At 38.7% G+C, this 20253-nt stretch overlaps 1 protein-coding gene across 1 annotated transcript in view; it reads left to right on the top strand.

Annotated features, from left to right (window-relative positions):
- The first annotated feature begins 11133 nt into the window (after positions 1-11133).
- ADRA1B (adrenoceptor alpha 1B) overlaps positions 11134-20253 on the top strand; it is a 15285-nt gene continuing 6165 nt past the window's right edge. The window contains exon 1 of the mRNA XM_010002058.1: positions 11134-12106. Within this exon, the coding sequence (XP_010000360.1) occupies positions 11134-12106 (973 nt within the window). The remainder of the gene's footprint in view (positions 12107-20253) is intronic.

Here is a 20253-nt window from a genome sequence, read left to right as displayed (position 1 = left end):
TACCATCTCTGGAAGTCTCCAACACCTCCCTTCCAGTACACACCCTCCCATATTCCTGAAGATATCTAGCTATTAGCCACGGTCTACAACTTCTTCAGTCTAAGATGAAAAAAAATGCCCAATTTTTCACCCTGTTCCAGGTACAGCTAAATGGTGACCTATCCTGTATCTACTTGCCACTCCAATACTTATCCAATCCTTCTGCAAGCATGCTGGGGGATTCATCTGCTTGCCAGGTATTCAACTGAAAGCATTCAAAGAACAGTGCCAGCCAGGAACAGGCAGGCAAAAAGGAGAAAACTGATTAAAGGAAAATCTTGTGACAGCCATGGGAAAGAAGTGACATATAAGAGACATATGGGTGATCAGCTGGATGCCCCACTTTGAGACAGGTACAAGACGAATTTGATTGCTGGCTTACCCATAATTTAGATTAAAAAATTTGTCACAAAGCTATCTCATGATGGGCCTTCACCTCTCTGATACTGATCAGAACTTTCACTCTGCCACATAACCATAAGTGAAAGTTTAGCAGAATCTCCATGTTCCTATGGAAAGTTGGGATCACAGAGAATTTTTTAAGAGATTGTAAAAATTTTAAAGAATTGGTGATAAAAATCTGTTTCACTGGAAAATCTGATCAGCATCTCTAAAATGTTTGCTTACCAGAGACGCAGTGTAAGTTTCAGCCATATGGAAACCTCTTATGGCACAATCCAGCAATTAATGGTGAAAAAAACCAGCTATTATCCCCTCTTTGGGAGTTACCTTCATTTCTTCTAGTAGCAGTTTATATTTATCATGCAGCTGCTGCAAGCCAGACTTGCAGTTTGAGCCGCATCATATATTCGGCAGCACTGAGATCACAGTGACGTGCAAAGCAAGGCAAGAGAATCGCCCCTTCATCCATTCCAAAACCACTCCTGCTACAGCACACGCTGCAGCCGATCCAGCCACCACCAAAAAGACACAAGTTGTATTTCCACCCGCTCCATTTTCCCAAGACTGAAGGACGTCACAGTGACAGGTACCTCACTGAAGTTCTCAGTTGCTCTTTTATTTTTATTTTTTTAAAAAATCATTTATGTTATTTCTCTCTGTAATAGCCTCAGTCACACAACAGATGAACAGGCACTCACTCTGTTAGCATGCATAAAAGGCTACAGAGGCTCTGTGAAAGATTTACTCTAGCAGAAGCAGAGGCACATGGAAATCACAACTGTAAGTATAAACAGAAAAAATCACACTTGTACTAGAGTGGGTCTGAAAATATATCTATATCTGTATCATTTATATTCATATATATATGCGCATATGGGAAGGGGTAAATCTTGGGTGTCCACAGAATTAATTTTCCTCCCAGCTAGGAACAGTATCTTTCTGCTATATCACGTTTCAGCTTAATGTCTGAAAGTATTTTACTTAAAAGTCAGACATCATCATTTCCTTGTGAAAAGCAGAGAAACTGAGGCACTGGGAGAGTGCATGAGTTATCTAAATTCACCCTGCAACCCACTAGAAAAGCTCTGACTACAATTCCCATCTACTTCTGCTCAGGCCAGTGCCCGACCTAGTAGCAACACTGCTTCACCACACCAGACCCCAGAGGTGGAATGTATCAGAGAATTAGTCTGATTGGAAGATACTGCAGCCCATGGGCTGAGGAACAGTGTTGTAACATTTGTGATATTCTTAATGTATGTTGTACTGCTGTTAACTTGATAGTGCCTTTATGTTACATACATTACATAGGCAAGTCATTAATGTAAAATCGTGTCTTTGTTTTCATTAAATAACATGCATGACAAAAATTGTCTCTCCTCCATCAGCTCTGGAGAAGTCCAGGATCTATTTTCTGGCTGCAGTTGTTCTATGATCACAGTCAAGATGAGAGAGATAGACAGGTTACCTGTAAATACTTTTTTGGCCCTGAATGAATTTCCATACATTTCTGGTAATACCACACTCTGAGGTGGTAAGACTGAAGGCAGACACAAGGGTGAAATGTAGACCATAGCATTATTCTGAATATACTCCAGATTTTATCCTAGACATCTGCTGCTTTTACCCTAGACATCTATGGCACTGCTTAGATGGAGATAAATTCAACAAGTCAAATGCAACCTTTTCTCCAACATGTATTGCAAAACGTCTTTCAGGGCTCCATAGAATTAAAACTATATTCTCTTTTGCAGTTTTACTACCATAATGTGCTCATTTAATTTGTGATGGAAATATTATGTTTGAGTTGTCATTATTCATTACTTCAGCTTCTTCTACAGTTTCATTTGTCCTCAAGTCTCCATTGAGTTTGCTTAGGCTATAAATAAAGATCTCTTGGGATCCTGGATCGTGCTTTCTGAACAAAAATTTCAGTGACTCATTCTCATACATATTTTCTTCCATTATCTTCATCACGGGCAAATGTTCATGCTCATTCTAAAAGGTCAGAAAGAATGAAGCTGTGACCAGCTTCATGTCAGAAGCAGGTCAGAATGCTCTTTCCTTAGATGTCCTTAAACAAAGGTGAGTAATTTTTTAACCAGTTACTGTTGGAGTATTTCTGGTTACAACTAGATTTCCTGAAGCCACAGAGATATTAGGGTGATTCCTACCCAAAAAAGGAAAGTTGCTAATCAGAAGAGTGGTGCCAGACTGACTGACAAGTCTAATGACTTCATTTGGCATCACTAACTTGGAAGCTAATCGACGCCCTATTGAATTTTTCTACTGGATATGTATGGTGCTGGAGTCAAGAAAGTCATTCTTAATTACAACAAATATTGTCCTGAGTAATAGCCTTGGAATGGACAAAGTCTGCAGAAGCACTGCCTGGCAGGGACAAAAATTATCAAAGTGATATCGTATATATCAACTCATCAACAAATCATTTCTAAAGGATAATTTCCTATTTGTTTGAAAAGTGTACTTTGTACAATTAAAAAACTCAGGATCAGAAATTATTGGCAATAACTCAAAACACTAATTTCTGAGGATGCTGTCAAGTGCCTAGTCCTTTTTCATACGTTACAGTGTACTGTACCCATTGGTGCATTCAGCTTTTCCAAAAGACTCCCATTGCGTGTCCCTCCACATACTTCTGACAGATTAATGCAGTTTGACCCCCAGAGCTCTCAGGTATTTCTCTGATCTTTCCCTGGGCACAGTTACTCATAGTCCTCCTTCATCATTTAGTTCTTTACACCAAGAAATAGAAAGATAATGAGACATACTCCAAGAGCAGGTGGCTGCGACTGGCTGTGGATCATGCACTGCTCGATGCTGGTGCAGGACAGTTTGTAGAATGAGCTTGCAAAAACTATCTGAAAGGGAAACTATTTCTGATATGGAAAACCTGCTGGTTTAAGCTCACTTTTATTTCTGACTCACAGTGACTTCTGACACTTTCAAGAATATCTCTTGCAATGAGAGTGCAAAAATGTGGATTCCATCAAAATCCCACTTACTATCTCAGTTAAGCAATAGCTTGAAGCAGCTGCATTCTGCAGCACCACACTGCTCTGCTTTTGGTGATTGAATCCAAGAGTAAATATTCATGCGGTTAAAGGCCTTTTCAGGAAAAGGCCCTTATCTTGTATGCTTGGTGGTGTCACAGCTATATTGTTTATGCAAGAAAATGACAAATCGGTAACTGTGTTTACCTTAAATAAATTATTGATAGCTCTGTGAGGGATCTGAAGTAGAGTGCTACTGAACTACGCAATGTCTGCTCCACACTGCTGCCAGTAAACCTCCAGGTTATAGTCAAGGTGCTGGTTACAGACTATAAAGTTCTTAATAGCTTAAATTTCATCAGCTTTCCTTCCATGTCCTGATGCACAATCTGCATTTAGCACTAGAGTGCTTCAGGCAACTGCCCCAGTGATAAGACTGCAGAGAGTCTGGAACATAGTCAGGCTTCTCACAGGAGCCAACACTCCTACCTGGTGGTGTTAGCCTGAGTTGGCACTTGGAGCATTGTTTACGCTTCTTGATAATTATCAGATCTTTTTTCTCCTATTGGAGAGTATTTATTGTCACTGTGTAGTTTTAGTTGCTGACGCTAAAAAGAATTGTAGAGCATAAACTCTGTGTAATGGTGAATGTTTCTGACTCCAAATTATGTATAAAAAATCCAGACACTGCATTAGTGGGCACAACATACCTATGCAATCCATGACAAACATTTAGACTGCTTAGGGACCTGTTGAAGTAGTTAAATAATCAAAGTGAGACCTGAAAAGGTGGTTCATGGATTTTCTTCTTTCTCTCCTTTGAAATATTGAGAGATCAGATGATTTCCATGGCTTGAATCCATTTATGCAATGATTCTAAACCATCTGCACTCTCCTGATTTGCACTGCCACAGGACATGTGGATAAGCAGCAGCCAAATCTCACGTGTCCCTCTGTTAAACCACAAAAATAAGAAAGTGGCAGAAATTATTTTAGTTCTACAAAATAAAGCTGTTCTCATTGTTCTCTTACAATACCATCAGCTATTAAGACAGTACACAATGCAGTTCACTTTTATACTTGATGCACTCTCAATTATAACTAAATAGGTCTTTCCTAGTTTCTTTAATAGTAGATATAATTATTACAAATCTTGACAGGAAAAAGACAAGAAAAGGATGTTTCCCTTCAATTAATTTTTCTCTGGAGAAATAGAGTGGCTATAGTTTTGTATGGCTTCTCACAAGAACAAAATATGGAAAAAGCAGCAGATTCATAAATATTTAACATAATTGAAAGAAGACTTCAGTGTTCATTTTAACAGAAAATGCAAGCCAAACTCTAGCTCTTTTCTTTTCAGTTCTCACAATTCCCCCTGTAAGTATGTGTTCTAGCTAGTAGGTGTTCAACAGTTCAGCTGTCACTGGTACACTGGGTAATAATGAATATAATGAGAAAATCCTTTCTTTCTCCTCTTACACTCAGGACACATGCTAAAAGATGGAGCAGCATACACTTCTTTATGTTGAGTAGTGTGAAACGACTAGTGCTGTTATGTTTATGTGCATTCAAATGTTGTAATGTTTGTGTTATGTTTATGTGCATTCAAATACCATTGTAAAGGAGGAGAATCTATAACACTTAAATACCTTCCTCACAAGCTGAGTCTTAATAAAGAATAAAGTAGTATTGAAGAGAGAATATCTTCATTCAGTGCTTAAACAGGAGTCTGTAATTGACCTTATAAGAAAAGCCACAAAAGCTACAGTTTCTCTCAACAAGTTCCAGACTACACTGGTGTCAAATTTTCTTCCTCCCGTTGGCACAGGAGTGGCACACTTGAAGACATGAAAAAAGTCATTGTTCAAGTTCTTTTTGCTATGTTTGACAAAAAGTTCTTTCTTCCATTTCCCTCCTTGTATAATAAGAGGTCATCTTTGTCCTTTACTAGTTTATTACCTTAACATTTTCAACACTGGACCAAATCAGCTTTCTATCCATTTGCAATCCTTCTCCAAATGATTCTGCCTTTCAACATTATCATTTTTACTGCAATGAGTTCAAGCAAAGGAAAGACTGGAAAATTATTGAGGTATGGAGAAATACAAGCTTCCAGCTTCTCTAGGATTTTTAGCTGGAGCAGGAAATCAGTAAGACAGGTAGTCTAGATTTGCTTCTTTCTTTTTCTCTGAGATATCCATATTTTAACAAAACAAGATATCAGAAGTCGTTAAAGAGTTTTAAAAAGTCTTGATCTCTTTCAATATATCACAATAATGATTTATCAAATTAACTGATAAATTGATGTCAATTTCTTTGAATAGGGTAAATTTCAAGGCCTGTATTATTGGACACATAAAACTCAGTCACTGACTCTCCCAGGCATTTTCATCAAGGCAAAACATCAGAATGGGTTTGGTAAATCACCACAGCAAGATGAATTTCAGTGTTTATCAGCATGCCATGATCAGAATTTAATGAAATGGACAGAGATGAAAAAAAGTTTGATTTTTTTTTAAAAAAAAGGAAATACTGGTCTTTCACAGAAAATGTACCAATCTATAAAATTGAAGTTTAGATTTCAAATTACCCTGGACTTTGGGACCCAAATTGCTATGACCTGCTAGAGGCAGAATAAAACATCTGGATATTTAAAAACAAACAGAGAGCTCAGAAGTAATCTTGGCTCTTGTGCACAGATCAGGAGGGAAGTTTTTTCAGAGGTTTCTAAGGGCCAATAAGGTATTCTGGTGCTTAAAGATGAAGGTCAAATATATCAAGACAGCCCAATTCCCATTCAGAGCAGCTATGGCATTGAGCCAGCCTAGACATCTTGGAAAAATCTCTTTCCCAGCCACATTTCTGTCCTGTTGAAAATATTACCCTGGGCTCAGCATCTAATCATTAGAATGAAGAAATGGTTCAGAAGAAGGCATAAAAATGAGACTAATTCCTTATGAGATAATCTGCCAGTATGAGAAGCTTCTATCTGGTCTGAATTTAACTTCACATTTATTTCTTGAGCCATGGAGATTTATAACACTGCAGTCATCTTAGCTAGTTCATCAGTGATTGTCCTGTTAGCCACACAAATGGCTCATCTACTTCTAATTCTTGCACAGTTCTTGGCACAATGTTATTTTATGACAGTGAGTTACATGAATTATCTGTTGTGTTTAAAATGTTTTTCTTTTTCCAACATTTAATTACTGTCCTTTTCATGACACGTTAAATATTTCAAATGAAGAGTAGTTTATGTAATGAAAATAAATACATCCAGGCATGTGCCTTATTAAAAAAAAAACAACTGTGTAATCTGTATTAATTTTATTTTTTATGATCTAGAACAGAATATCACATGGAAATTAAAACCTCAAGTTCATTCTATTATAAATCTAAAAGACCTGTGTTACGGAATAGCTTAAATTTATAGAAAATAAAAGGATTATTTCAGGAGAGCCTGGTATCCCCCTCCTGCCTCACCACGACAATTCAACTCCTCTACCCAAGAAGCCAGGCCAGCACTTGCCAAGTCCTCCTGTTCACCAGTCAGACTTACTGAGAGGTGAAGGTGCTCAGAGCCCTGTGGATCAGTTCAAATAAAGTGTGGCAACTTTCTGCATAAATCATGATGGCATTTAACATGGTGACTTCTAGGCAGGCATGGACAGAACTGTCTCCACTCACACCTCATTTTGGCCAGGCTTTAGCTACCTGGCCAAGAAGCCACGCAGCTGTCTCCCAGCAGTCAGTGTTGAGGCTCAAAAGCCTTTCTGGAAGAAGCAGGGGCCTAGCTCAGCTATAACGGCTGTTCCACAGCTGGACTGAGCATGCTAACAATCAGCCCAGGCAAAACATGCACTGAAACTCATCTTATTCCCATAAATGTCTCCTTATTGGATTAAAATTCTGACAAAGTGCACATTGCAAAGACTTCACCAGGGTTTGGAACTCATCTCCAGTTGGGATCAGGAAGAAATCCACTTTCCTCTGTGCAGTTCAGCACAGAATTTTAAGGCATTTACACTTTCTTTTGGACACCTTCTCATCAGGTTATCACTGCCAATGGGATACAGGCCAGCCATGACCAATCAGCACAGTTTTGCTACAGGTCTATTTTATTATACTCACCAAGACAAAAATCATTCTTATTGTAATAACTTTCTCACAGAACATGTATTCTGTGTTCTATTTAACATGTGAGTCCTTCAAAAGGTCCAAGCTTTTCAGTCACTTTCATGCCAAGTGTTCTCAGTCATGAATGGGCAACTCAGGCACCTGAGCCATGCCAGATTTTGTATTAGATAATGTTTAGACTGCTGGAGTTTAGATTCATTCTTAGTTTACAAATCCATAGGTTTATGAAAGAACCTGAACATACTTTAAAAGGTCACGGCTGAGACTGGGGAAAAATCTCACTATTAAGGAAGGATGAAAGACAAGAAGAGGATTAAATATTTTTACTCAAGATACCCCACACTTTATATGAGTAACTTAGTAAGATTTTTTTTTTTTTCTACTTCATTTTAGTTTGTCAGAACATTTTGTCAGCTAGTATTATCTTCCAATAGCTCTGTGATCTCCCCACAGTTAGCAATCAGATCCAAGCATGACTTCCTGGAAGAAGTCAAAAGAAACTCAATAAAATGAAATTTTCTTCCACCACAAGAATTTATTTCTATGCTCCCAGAAATGTTCTGTTGTTCCATGCACATTAGTGGAAACACTTGAGAAAAGACATGCAATTTAGGTAAGAACAGCACAAATTATTGTTCCTGTAGAAACATTTATTTTATTTTATTTTTTTTATTTTTATTTTTTTAATAGGGGATGATACAGGACAGAACCATGAGTTTTGTTTCATTGATAGTCACAATGCAACCACAAGCAGAATGTAAGTTGTCTGCATGTATTTATAAGAGGATCATAAATAACAAGAAAATTGTATCCTGTACACCAGCATGCCAGCAAACCACAAAAAAAGTCAGGACATAATGAGTTCTCACCTTTTTCCTCATCCTCTAGTGATATTTTTCTGATATTTCTCTAACTCAGTTAATAAAATCTCCACTTCTCTAATCATACATTTTCGATTGTACTAGCTTGAAGTATTACCTTGAACTTCAGAAAAGTAGATATTTTTCAATGTACCTATTCTATCATCCAAAGGTAGTTAAATAGTTAATGTTCATGTCTGGGTTTCAATACACTTTGCTTTATTATAGCAGCTGTCACTGAAGATCTCCAAGCAATTTGTGAACAGCAATCAGCTGAGCCTCATGAGTATTCAGCCAGTATGTTATTACACAGACAGGTAAACAGAGATGTGAAAACAACATCAGACTTCTCAGTAGGGTTGTAAGAGATGAGCAGTAATTTTGTCTTTCTCTCTGTCCCCCTGAATAGGATTCTTCTCTTTCTTTCATCTAGAGAAGCACAGAAAGCAGCACTACTAAGGGAAGCAGAATGGTCCCAGTACTCATGGAAGTAAAAGATACTAGATAAAGAAATGTGTTTTACTCCAGCTACAACCAGTTAAAATCCCTATTCCTTTCCCTTCTGCCCTTTCCTGCCACTGCTGTTGGCACCGTGTCCTGGACCTTGCCAGCAAGCTGGAACTGGCTGCCTTCTGGAAGTAGCTGTTGAAAGACTATTGAAGTATCTGCTTCTTCCAGGCTACAAATTCCTAATGTGGTGTGGCTGAAGCCAGGGAGGAGTTATAGGCTACTCTGCTATTCTTTGTAGGCTGGGCATGTCCCACATGTTGCCAGCCATGTAGACTAGTTTACACATTCACTGATCTTTTCTTAGCTAATCTCTCCATGTTTTGCAGTCATCATATTTTCTTACATGCCAAAGGCTGCAACATCATTATGTCTGGACCCAATTATCTAATCAAACTATCTTTAATCAATTTAGATCAAGCACCAAGAGTGGGAAGATGCAGGCTTCACTGTAGGCTATGCTGTCTCACCTGGACACCCAGGCAAGCAGCTAGTCCTGCTACCCTCTGCACTACCACAGCTCCACTGATACTGGTACTGAGTCAGCAGCCCTGGCTGTGTCCAGCTGTAATCACAACTCCTGACAGCTCTGTCTGCACCTTCACAACAGGAGAGGGCCCCTAGCCTGAGGAATTCACAGTTAAAACAGGCAAGGCAGAGAAAAAAAATCAGAAATCCCAAACAAAACTGAGAGTGGTTATGTGGAGTCCAGCAAGAATGCTTAGTGTGAAGGATGTATGTCTGAAATCAAAGGCTGCCCACTGCTTTTACTAGAAATGAAAGCTCTGCCTTTGAAAGAAAGGAGGCAGAAAAGCTGAGGCTACACTCATAAATTCAGTGCTTGCTCCTCTCCGCTTCAGTGACTTCACGACGTGTTATCATGTAATTCCTGTAAATGTTTCAAATAAAAGTTTTTGAATGATAGTACTTTGCTATAGTTCCTGCTGTTAGGAAGGGCTATACAAACATCTGCCATACACTCCTCAATTAAAATTCAACCAGAGCTTTTGTTTACATGTTTTGTCCTTAAAACCAGCATTCAGCTGCAACTTGCAGCGATAGCTGCCTTATTAAAAATGAACCTTTTATTTTAAACACAGTACATTTTGTAACAGGAAAATCAATATACAGTCAGAGTACTGCAGAAAACAGCTGTAAGGTATAACCTGATGACATAAAGTTGAGAACAGCATTCTGGCAGTTATATGTTCAGCTAAGCTTTCACTTTTTGTTTTTAATGGCACAGAGTTATAAAGATTAGAGATTTCTCTCCACCTGGTGATCCAAAGCTATAGAAAATTAAGAAACTACTGTTTTAACATTAAAATCTATTAATAATCCAGAGATATTTAGAACCTATCTATTTGTCCTTAGAAGGTGGGAGATTATTAGCTCTCTAAAATGGCATGTGATTCACTTTTATTACAAAATAAACTCAAATATATTTCCTTGGTGAACAAAAGGCAAAGTACACCAGATCATTTTGTACTGCTATTGTTTTTTTTCACCACATCTCACCGAGTATACTCTTTCTCAGATAATGAAACTGGCTTTTTTAAGGTTTCAAATCCAAATTTATGTAGCAAACGCTTTAATTAAGATTAATATATTCCATTTGTTTAGTTTTCAGACTTGGAGACTGAAGTTTTAACTTGAACTGTATTGCCCTCTAGCGCTGTGAGGGGGCCGGCCGCGGTGATGTCAGTGGCATATGCAGTGCGAGCACAGGCAGCCGGTGCACGCAGAGCTGCCTAAATGCTGACAAACCCTTCCTGGAGGCGCATGTCACAGCAGCTAGACAGGGGCATCCTTCCAACAGAACCACAAATGCACAAGGGAAAAGAGTAAACCTGTCTTTTATTTCAGGGACGTCATGATCGACACAGCTACTTTGAAGCTCCAGCCAAGAATTCTGCCTGCTAATTTCTGTTTAAATGAGTTTGTATGAGAAATTAACCAAGTTTGAACAGCCTATTATGTCTGACAGCCTTCAGAGGACTTCACGCTGTGCAAGTTTTATGTGCTTATAGCTGACAGCTTGCTGGGGAGATGAATTCTCAATCTAAAAGTGACCGGAGCTTTGCAGCAACTTCTTGGGTAGAGAGATAACTTTCAACTGAACTCAAACCATCTGTGTGTTGGGGAAGGGATCCAATCATTACTTGCTATGGAGGATGATTTTTAAGATGTATACCTACCCTGGTGATAAATCCAATTCATCAGTACCTGGATATTTGAAAGTGTCTGCACTAAATGATGGTGATCATTCTGCAAACAACTCCAATGAGACAGCAAGCAATCTGGATTCACCTTCCTTGGATATCAGTAGGGCAATAATTGTGGGGGTTATCCTAGGTGCATTTATACTCTTTGCTATTATAGGCAATATATTGGTAATTCTCTCTGTTGCTTGCAATAGACATTTAAGAATTCCTACAAACTATTTCATCATTAACCTCGCAATAGCAGATTTGTTGCTGAGTTCTACTGTCCTTCCATTCTCTGCTACACTGGAAATCCTTGGCTTCTGGGTTCTGGGGAGGATATTTTGTGATATCTGGGCAGCAGTTGATGTGCTGTGCTGTACAGCTTCTATTTTAAGTCTATGTGCAATTTCTATAGATAGATATATAGGAGTACGTTATTCTCTCCAGTATCCAACTTTGGTAACAAGAAAAAGGGCAATTTTAGCTCTCCTCGGTGTCTGGGTCCTTTCCATAGTGATATCTATTGGACCTCTTTTGGGCTGGAAAGAACCAGCACCCAAGGATGATAAAGAGTGCCGTATCACTGAAGAACCATTCTATGCTTTGTTTTCTTCCTTGGGGTCATTTTACATTCCTTTAATTGTCATCCTCGTGATGTACTGTCGGGTCTACATAGTGGCAAAAAGGACAACTAAAAACCTGGAAGCTGGGGTTATGAAAGAAATGTCCAACTCCAAGGAGCTGACTTTACGGATTCATTACAGGAACATTCATGAGGACACATTAAACAGCACCAAACCCAAGGGTCACCATCCCAGGAACTCTTTAGCTTTCAAACTTTTTAAATTCTCTAGAGAAAAGAAGGCAGCCAAGACATTGGGAATTGTGGTTGGGATGTTTATCTTGTGCTGGCTACCTTTCTTCATTGTTCTGCCACTGGGTAAGTTGGTAATGAAGGGATTGTGAGGGGAGGGGGGTGAAGATGGTTAGTTGTTTACTAAAAATATATCATGGAAAAAAATCAGATTAATGTTAAGCAAATATAATTTTGAGAACTGCATTGAACAGATGAAAGGAAGGAATTAGAAAATAATTTACTTCTGATGTTGGCATTTTCCAAGAGTCATGCTGAAACTTTGTAAAATGTGCAGCCTGCAGGAAGTCTGCTCATTTGATAGTCATTCACAGAGATGGGGCAGATGTCAAATCAGGGGACAGCATCTTCAGAGTTTATATATTAAATCTCCCTCTGTCTTTGTTTGAACTGAATTAGGTTTCAGAAACGTTTTTATAGGATGCTTTAACAAAAATCCTAGAGAACAAAAAGACTTTCAGCACTGCAATATTCTTGGTTTAATTTACTGCTAGATGCTCAGACTATATTAGGTATCTTAAATATAAATGAACTCAATCTAACAATGAGATGCAAAATTCCCCTGGGACTGGAAGCTGAAAAAGTTTTAGTTCTCAGTTCAAATGTCACTGATCAAATCCCAACAGCAAACACACAAACCTCACTGATCCCCACAGAAAGGTTCTCGTTAGTTTCAATAGATCATAGCTCAGGCATTTCAGGAGGTTGCCGTGTGACCTTTTGGCAGCCACTGTGTTCACTTTCAACTTTAAAAATTATTGAAGCATTTGATGTAGCCTTAACACATTATTCTGTGTTCCCAAGTCCTTATGAATTTTGCTTGTACTGTCTTTAACACTAGTACTATCTCTGAAGTGGAATATCTCAAAATATTTAAGTACTAAGCTTTCAAAAATATCTGTCCAAAATCCTTTTCTCTGACACACAGACAATCTGTCAGCCTAAATATGGAAAGAGGTGGAAAAAGAAAACTGAGAAAAAGCCTTTATTAATGTTCTGTATTCATGTTTACTTAGTTACCCTACCAAAACATTTCTAATTGAGTGCTAAGCAAGTATTTTTAGATACTTAGAAAACGAAACTGAGTTCAGCAACCTGGTCCTGGAGAAGTGTTATAAAATTAAATTTCAGTGAGCGTGCAATATAAGTTAGATTAGAATCTTTACTGCAAGACAATTACTTAACCTATTGCAAGGCAACTATATAATCTCTAGCTTATTCTACCATAAACTTAAAAATCTTTACAATTCAAGATCTGCATAAAGCTAATGTTAAGGACATGACAAAATTCAAACAGAAGGAAAATTGTACGCAAAGTTCTCTTTGGCCCCTGAAATTTAAGTTATTGTGCTGACTTTTAAAGAAAATTTATAACATAGAGCAAATTTCCAAGTATCGAAAAAATACCTGTAGGTAGAAATATAATTTTACCATATGGTCTCAGTAGTAGTGTTAGGTATATATCTAGCAGGTCATGATCCTCTGATGAAGTAGATTCCCTCTTTGATTTTGAATTATGGAAGGAACTTGGGGGAAAAAAAAAAAAAAAAAGCAGACATGGATGCAGTAAAGCCTATCTGCAGCTAGCAGAAGCCAGTATAGCTATTGACACTGTTCACTGAACACAGGTGCAGACCAGTCCATTAAAAACATGATGGTCACAGAGCAGAAGCAACAGGAGAAACAATTAAGTTTCTTGTAAGAGTGTCAGTTTTCCCTTAGATAAGTTATTTCCAAATTCCTGGTCTTTTCCAGGAGGTTTAATGAGTCACTGTTTAGGACATCTGAGTGGAGAATTTAACTGCTTGTCACACTATGATTCTGTCTCTCATATAAATTGTGTCCAAAGCATTAGCAAAGTGACAGGCTGAGAGCCTCCCCCACAGCACACTGTGTGCTGACAGAGGTGCTGGGTGGGCTGAAGGGCTAAACTCACTGCTGTGGGCTCTGACCCAACAGAGACTGAGTGTCTGTAACCCCCAACATGCTCACATCAGCACTGTGAGCACCACAGAACTGAAATTCAGGAACAGTTGACATTGTGTCAGTTAGAAGAGGGAAAAAATTAGCTCCTTGGCACTGCAGTATGGACTGCTGGCTCTCCTGTCCTCTGCCTAGAAATAATCTTACTGATGATTTGCAAAACTCTCCATAGGTCCCTTGGGCTGCTTTAATGGCAACTGACTCGCTGATCTGTGCAGGACTCCAGACTATAATATCTTTTCTGCTGTTGGGTCCAGACTCTACACTTACTTTTGCTATACTGGAGGGACAGGCTTCTTCCTTAGCCTGTGTGTTTCACCCCTTAAATTTGTACCATTGACCCTAATCATACTTTCACATCCACATTTTTACTTTTTTTTTTTTTTTTCTTCCTTGTTTGACTCAGTAATGCCATGACTCTGCAGAATGGCATTAGCACAGCAGCTTTGAATTTCTGAGGATCCAACCACAAAACATTTGATAAGCTGGTAAATGTTATTTCTGCAAGACCCCAAAATCATCTCTTAAATGTAGAGGAGCTTCCTTCATATTAAAGGTGTTCTCAGTTCTTCTACTAGCTTTGCAGACAAAATTATAATTCTTCCCGTCTGGCATTTAAATATATTCTGTAGCTATCCATTTTGATACATCAGACAAAGGATTATTACATCAGGTGGCAGATATATACTGGGAAATGATGCTGTGCTGAAAGCAGGAATATTACTTGAATAAATATTCCATGAAAAAGGAAAAGAAATAATATTAACACAGAGTGTTTCTCAAGCAGGAATCAAAAGGCTTTGCAAGGCAAGTTCTCTGACAGAGCTCCATGTACAACTACAGAAAGAAATTACAGCACTGCCACTACGATGTACTGACCACCATGAAAAAGTGAGCCCACAGACTGACCCACAATCTCTTGTTGCAGAACTGAACCATGCTGCCTAGTGTTACCACCTGATGGTGCAGCAAAACTGATATTAAGGAGAATCATGTGAGAAATTGGTTTATTTTCCAGTAGCTACCAGATATTCTTTCCAGATAGCAATATACCTATAAAATATCCTTATAATGCATATTCATAAATGCTCCATGGCTTTGTAAATAGTTGTTCTGCCACTCAGAATTATTTGTAGTACAGCATAAAAACAGATTAAAACCTATGTGTCATTGAGACAATTTTGTGTGCCACAAATCCAGTGACTCAGCTTAGAAGAGTAAATATCTTACTATTTTAAAATAAATGCTTCTTTTCTTCAACCTCACACAAATCCTTTCTTAGGAATCAGAACTATATCAAATATGCATTGCTGAAAAATACTGAGTAAAATATATTATTTTTATCAAAAGACTAGAGTCCTGCAGAAATGTTACCACTCATTAAAACTCTGTCATTTAAGCAAAGGAATATATTTTATGCCAGTAATTTTAAAAAATAATCCAAAATGAAGGATAATATGATTCCCCCTGGCTATTAGGTCAAAGTTTAGTTTCATTGCTGCTAATTGAGATACCAGAGTGGGCTTGCCAGTCTTTCCCAGAGACATATGTACCCTGCAAATTGAAAACTCACCACCTCCATAACCAAAGCATACTACCTTCTCCAGCCTATTCTTTAATTCTGGTGTAAATCAGAAGAGCATTATTCACTTCCCAGTTCAGAGCTTAAGTCTTCCTGCTCCTACAAAACCTGTAATCTTATCCACTGAAGTCAGAAACAAAATTCTTGTAACTTCACTGGCAGTGGGATAAGGTCCCAAAAACCTCATAATGAAGATACAACTGTTTTGACTATCCTTATATATTAAGCTTTTGAAACCTCTCTATAAAATAATAAGAAAAGAACATAAAATATTCTGCATGTGACAGGTCAGCCAATACAAAATTATTCTTAAAATAAAATGTTATTCAAGTACAGTATGTAGATTTATGTTACATCAGGCCAACCTCTGCATCTCTGCACCAAGAATATCAAATTAAGCCACTTAGTTTCCCATGGGAAACACTTCTAGGCATTAGGCCCAGTGCTGTTAATGCTGCTAGGTTCTGCTTCAGGCCTGGTTTGTCTTCCATCTCATTTTGGACTTGTACCCACTTCACTTCTCTGACTAGCCTAGCTCTCTAGATTAGTTGCCCTCAAGTTAATAATTATAAAGAATTTGGACAAATTTGTTATAACATGAGGCAATCTGAACCTCTGCCCACTTGCAAGGCAACCTTTGGTACAATGTTCTATTGAACAGGTGATAGCAGGAACCTGCTCTTCTGATTTTCTAGCCATTCCTGTAAAACTAAACATCATAAGGGCATTTCTTGACCAGTACAGCATGTTTTGCCACATGTGAAGGACTAGATTATTTCAAGATTATTCATTTTACTAGGAAAATAGCCTTCCTTAAGCCACTGTTTAAGCTTCTGGTCTGCAAAGGATGCCAGTTATCAGTTACTTACAGAATTATTTTTATTTTAAGCAAAGTCGTCTGTTATCAAAGCAGATGAAACTACACAAATTCTGGGGTACTTCCTATGTAGGGTTTTGATTTGCAGGTCAGAGGAACAAATGGAAATCGTAAAGCATACAGACTTACAAAAAACAAATATCCAAAGCCACACGGGAAAAATACAAAGCAACCAGCTCATGTTGACTATTGAATCTCAGGGATAGCAGCAAATCCTATCTCGGGAGATCAGAGAGCTCTAAGAAAAAAAAAATCATGGCTGAGCCACTGGGCAACAATAGGAAATCTCACAACTATTGAAATCAAAGACAGGAGAGAAGTGAACATCTCTGAGGAAACACTGCTTTCAGCATCCAGCATCCACAATGCAGTGAATGCAAAGTCCTTTTGCCAAAGGCATTTGGGAACACGTGTTATTGCTCAGAGTGAAGTTAGATGTGTGCATATGGCCCTAAAGCATCCAGGCCATACCTCAGGATCTCAGCTGCATGTTCTTCAGTGTACCTATCTGTGAATAACAGACATGAATAAAAAGTGATGAGTTTTTTTAGTATCTTCACTGAAGTGCTCTCCATAGCCCATTGCAAGATTTTGAGCTATTGTGATGGGGATTCAAGTGATACCTAGAAAATGAAAAGTAAAAGCCAATACTCTCTAAGTAGCAAAAGAGAAAAACATAATGGAAGATCATACAATATCTTTGTACTTGTGCTATTCAATTCCATGCTACAGTCCTATAATTTACCAACAATGTCCAAGACAAATTGCCTCAGTTATAAATCAGAACCAAGAGGGGGAGAAAAAGACACCAAAGCATGCCTAGTAACTGAAGATATTTAAGTATAATAAATGAAATGTCAGCAGACTTAGATTAGCTTTTCTAGGCTCCCTTAATCAGCTAATCCTTTGCAAAACAAGCACATGCTTAGCCCATATTCTTTCTAATTAGCAAGCTGCAAAAGTCTGTGATTCTTTTGGACAAAATAATAATAATATAATATTTCTGTCCCTATCTACTGTCAGTTTCAGACTAAAAAATGAGATTTTTACTAAAATTTATCTTGATTTTATCATATTCATGTGAGGGCAACACAATTTAAACACAAATTAATTCTGCCCATAGTGTAAGTCATCATAGCTATTTTGGACTGAGAGGTGGTAGGCTGGTCTACACAAGGATATTATTAGAAAGTGTAGGAACTCTGGGTTTTAGTAAAGAGATCTGATCCTTATCTGTACTACAACTTCCATCAGGAAAGTTTCAAGGGAGGTAAAGCCCTGGTTTTATTCTGGCCACTCTAGACAAGTCTTTTAAAAAGCTCTCAAACTGAGCCATTGTGAATTAAATTCATGCAAGTCTCATAGAACAGATTTGTTAATGTGAAATACAAGACACCTTTACCAGAGATATGGTGGATGAAAATAAATTGAATTGAATTGAATTTTAATTAGGATAAGAAAATAAAACAATAATCTTTCTAAGCAAACAAAACAGCAGGGAAAATGTTTTCCTTAGGCCTTGCTCTTACTTGTGAACATGTCCACCGGGGTATGTACTCTTTATGGTCAGATTCTGCCTTTGTGTATGTATCCAACTTCCGTTTGCCTACTTAAGAACGTCTCTACACGTGATCAGGCCGTAGATTGGTAGGAGCTACTGAGTTAAGTTAATACCAGTAACGTGTTGGGTAGCAGACATTTATTTCGCTGTCTGAACAGGTTAAAAGTATTAGTATTTTACCCTATCAGAATAGTCAGGGGAGGTTTCTCTGTGTGACTTCCTTGATTAAACTGAATCACACAGAATCACAGAATGTTAGAGGTTGGAAGGGACCTCAAAAGATCATCTAGTCCAAACCCCCTGCCAGAGCAGGATACCCTAGAGTAGGTTACACAGGAACGTGTCCAGGTGGGTTTTGAATGTCTCCAGAGAAGGAGACTCCACAAAATCTCTGGGCAGCCTGTTCTGTCACTCTCACAGTGGAAGTTTTTTGCCCCTCACTCTCCTCTTCTCCAAGCTAAAGAGACCCAGTTCCCTCAGCTGGGTCTCCCCATCATAAGGGAGGAGTAATTTTTTAACTGAGGGGCTCAGAACTGGACAAAATATTCCATATGTGGCCTCACAGGGCAGAGTAGAGGGTGAGGAGTATCTCTCTTGACCTACTAACCATACCCCTTCTAATACATCCCAGGATGCCATTGGCCTTCTTGGCCACAAGGGCACATTCCTGGCTCATGGTCATCCTCCTGTCCACCAGGACCCCCAGGTCCCTTTCCCCTAGGCTGCTCTCCAACAGGTCAGCCCCCAGCCTATATTGGTCCATGGGGTTTTTCTTTCCCAGATGAAAGACTCTACACTTGTCCTTGTTGTATTTCCTTAAATTTCTCCCCACCCAACTCTCCAACCCTCTAGGTCTCACTGGAGGGGCAGCACAGACTTCTGGTATGTCAGCCACTCCTCCCAGTTCAGTGTCATCAGTGAACTTGCTGCCAGTGCACTCTGTTCCCTCATCCATCTCGCTGATGAATATATTGAACAGGACTGGTCCCAGTACCGACCACTGAGAGATTCCACTAGATACAGACCTCCAACTAGACTCTGTCCCATTGACCACAACACTCTGTCTTCTTTCCTTCAACCAGTTCACAATCCACCTCATTACCCAATCATCCAGACCACACTTCCTCAGTTTAGCTGTGAGGATGATGTGGGAGACTGTCACATGCCTTACTGAAATCAAGATAAACCACATTCACTGCTCTATCATCATCTATCCACCTGGTTATGTCCTCAGAAAAGGCTAACAGGTTGGTTAAACGTGACTTCAAACTGTGATTCTCTGATTCCTCACCACATGGACATTTTTCTTAATAGCTGGTCTAGATCCTTGAACAAACACGTAACGTACCTATTAATACAATGAAGAATGAGAACTGCTGTACTTGCAACAGCATTGTATTTGTATTTCTATTTCTCCCACATTACCTCCTGCATTGTCTAGTCAGTTATTCCTTATTTGACATTTCTCCTTCCTCAACAGCAAAGTGCTCTCCCCCAGCACACACACAAGTTACTCACAAATAAGGGAGTGCAATTCTGCACGATGTTGGTGACTGCAAGGTTAATGTGATTCCCATGGTGTCTCCCAGCACAGCTGGGACATGCATCCCAAGGCATCCCACAGTAACAGCAACATGCTCAAAAACAACAACCAAATGCTAGACATCCATACTTGTTTGTATTAGTTATAATTTAACTATCTTTCCTTCCATTTTCTTTATTGAATTCTGTTCCGTTGAATTTGGATGGTCTTCCTATTTCTCAAGAACAGTTTTTACTGTTATCCTATCCCTCTTCTCCAGAAGACCTGCAGTGTCCCCCAGCTTAATCAACTCTTAATTTTATAATCATACTCTCTGTTTCATCTTCCTTACTGTTTGTAAACTGTGACTTTTTTCCTATATTAAATAAGTCCAGGAGAATGTAAACAAACACAGAAAGCTGGAAGGGAAGAAATCGGGAGCTGTAGAAAGCCAATTAGATTTAAAATCTTGGCATGCTGACTTGGCTAAGCATGTGGTAAAAATGACCGCAGAAAGCTTAAATAAAAGTTGAATACATCCTTTCCGCATTCTCTAAACTCCTACTCATAACAGCACTGCTCAGAGGCAGCTTATTAATTTTACAGAGAGAATTTTACTAGCTATACACACGTAGCATTTGAGCTTTCCCTGTTCATTAAGCAGTGGTTGTCAGTCAGCCATTAACAG

This window comes from Chaetura pelagica, unplaced genomic scaffold, assembly GCF_000747805.2.
Source record: "Chaetura pelagica isolate M959 unplaced genomic scaffold, ChaPel_1.0 scaffold356, whole genome shotgun sequence".
In the NCBI taxonomy this organism is placed as follows: Eukaryota; Metazoa; Chordata; class Aves; order Apodiformes; family Apodidae; genus Chaetura; species Chaetura pelagica.
The sequence above is the reverse complement of the archived record's forward strand: the minus strand, read 5'-3'. Positions and strand labels throughout refer to the sequence as shown.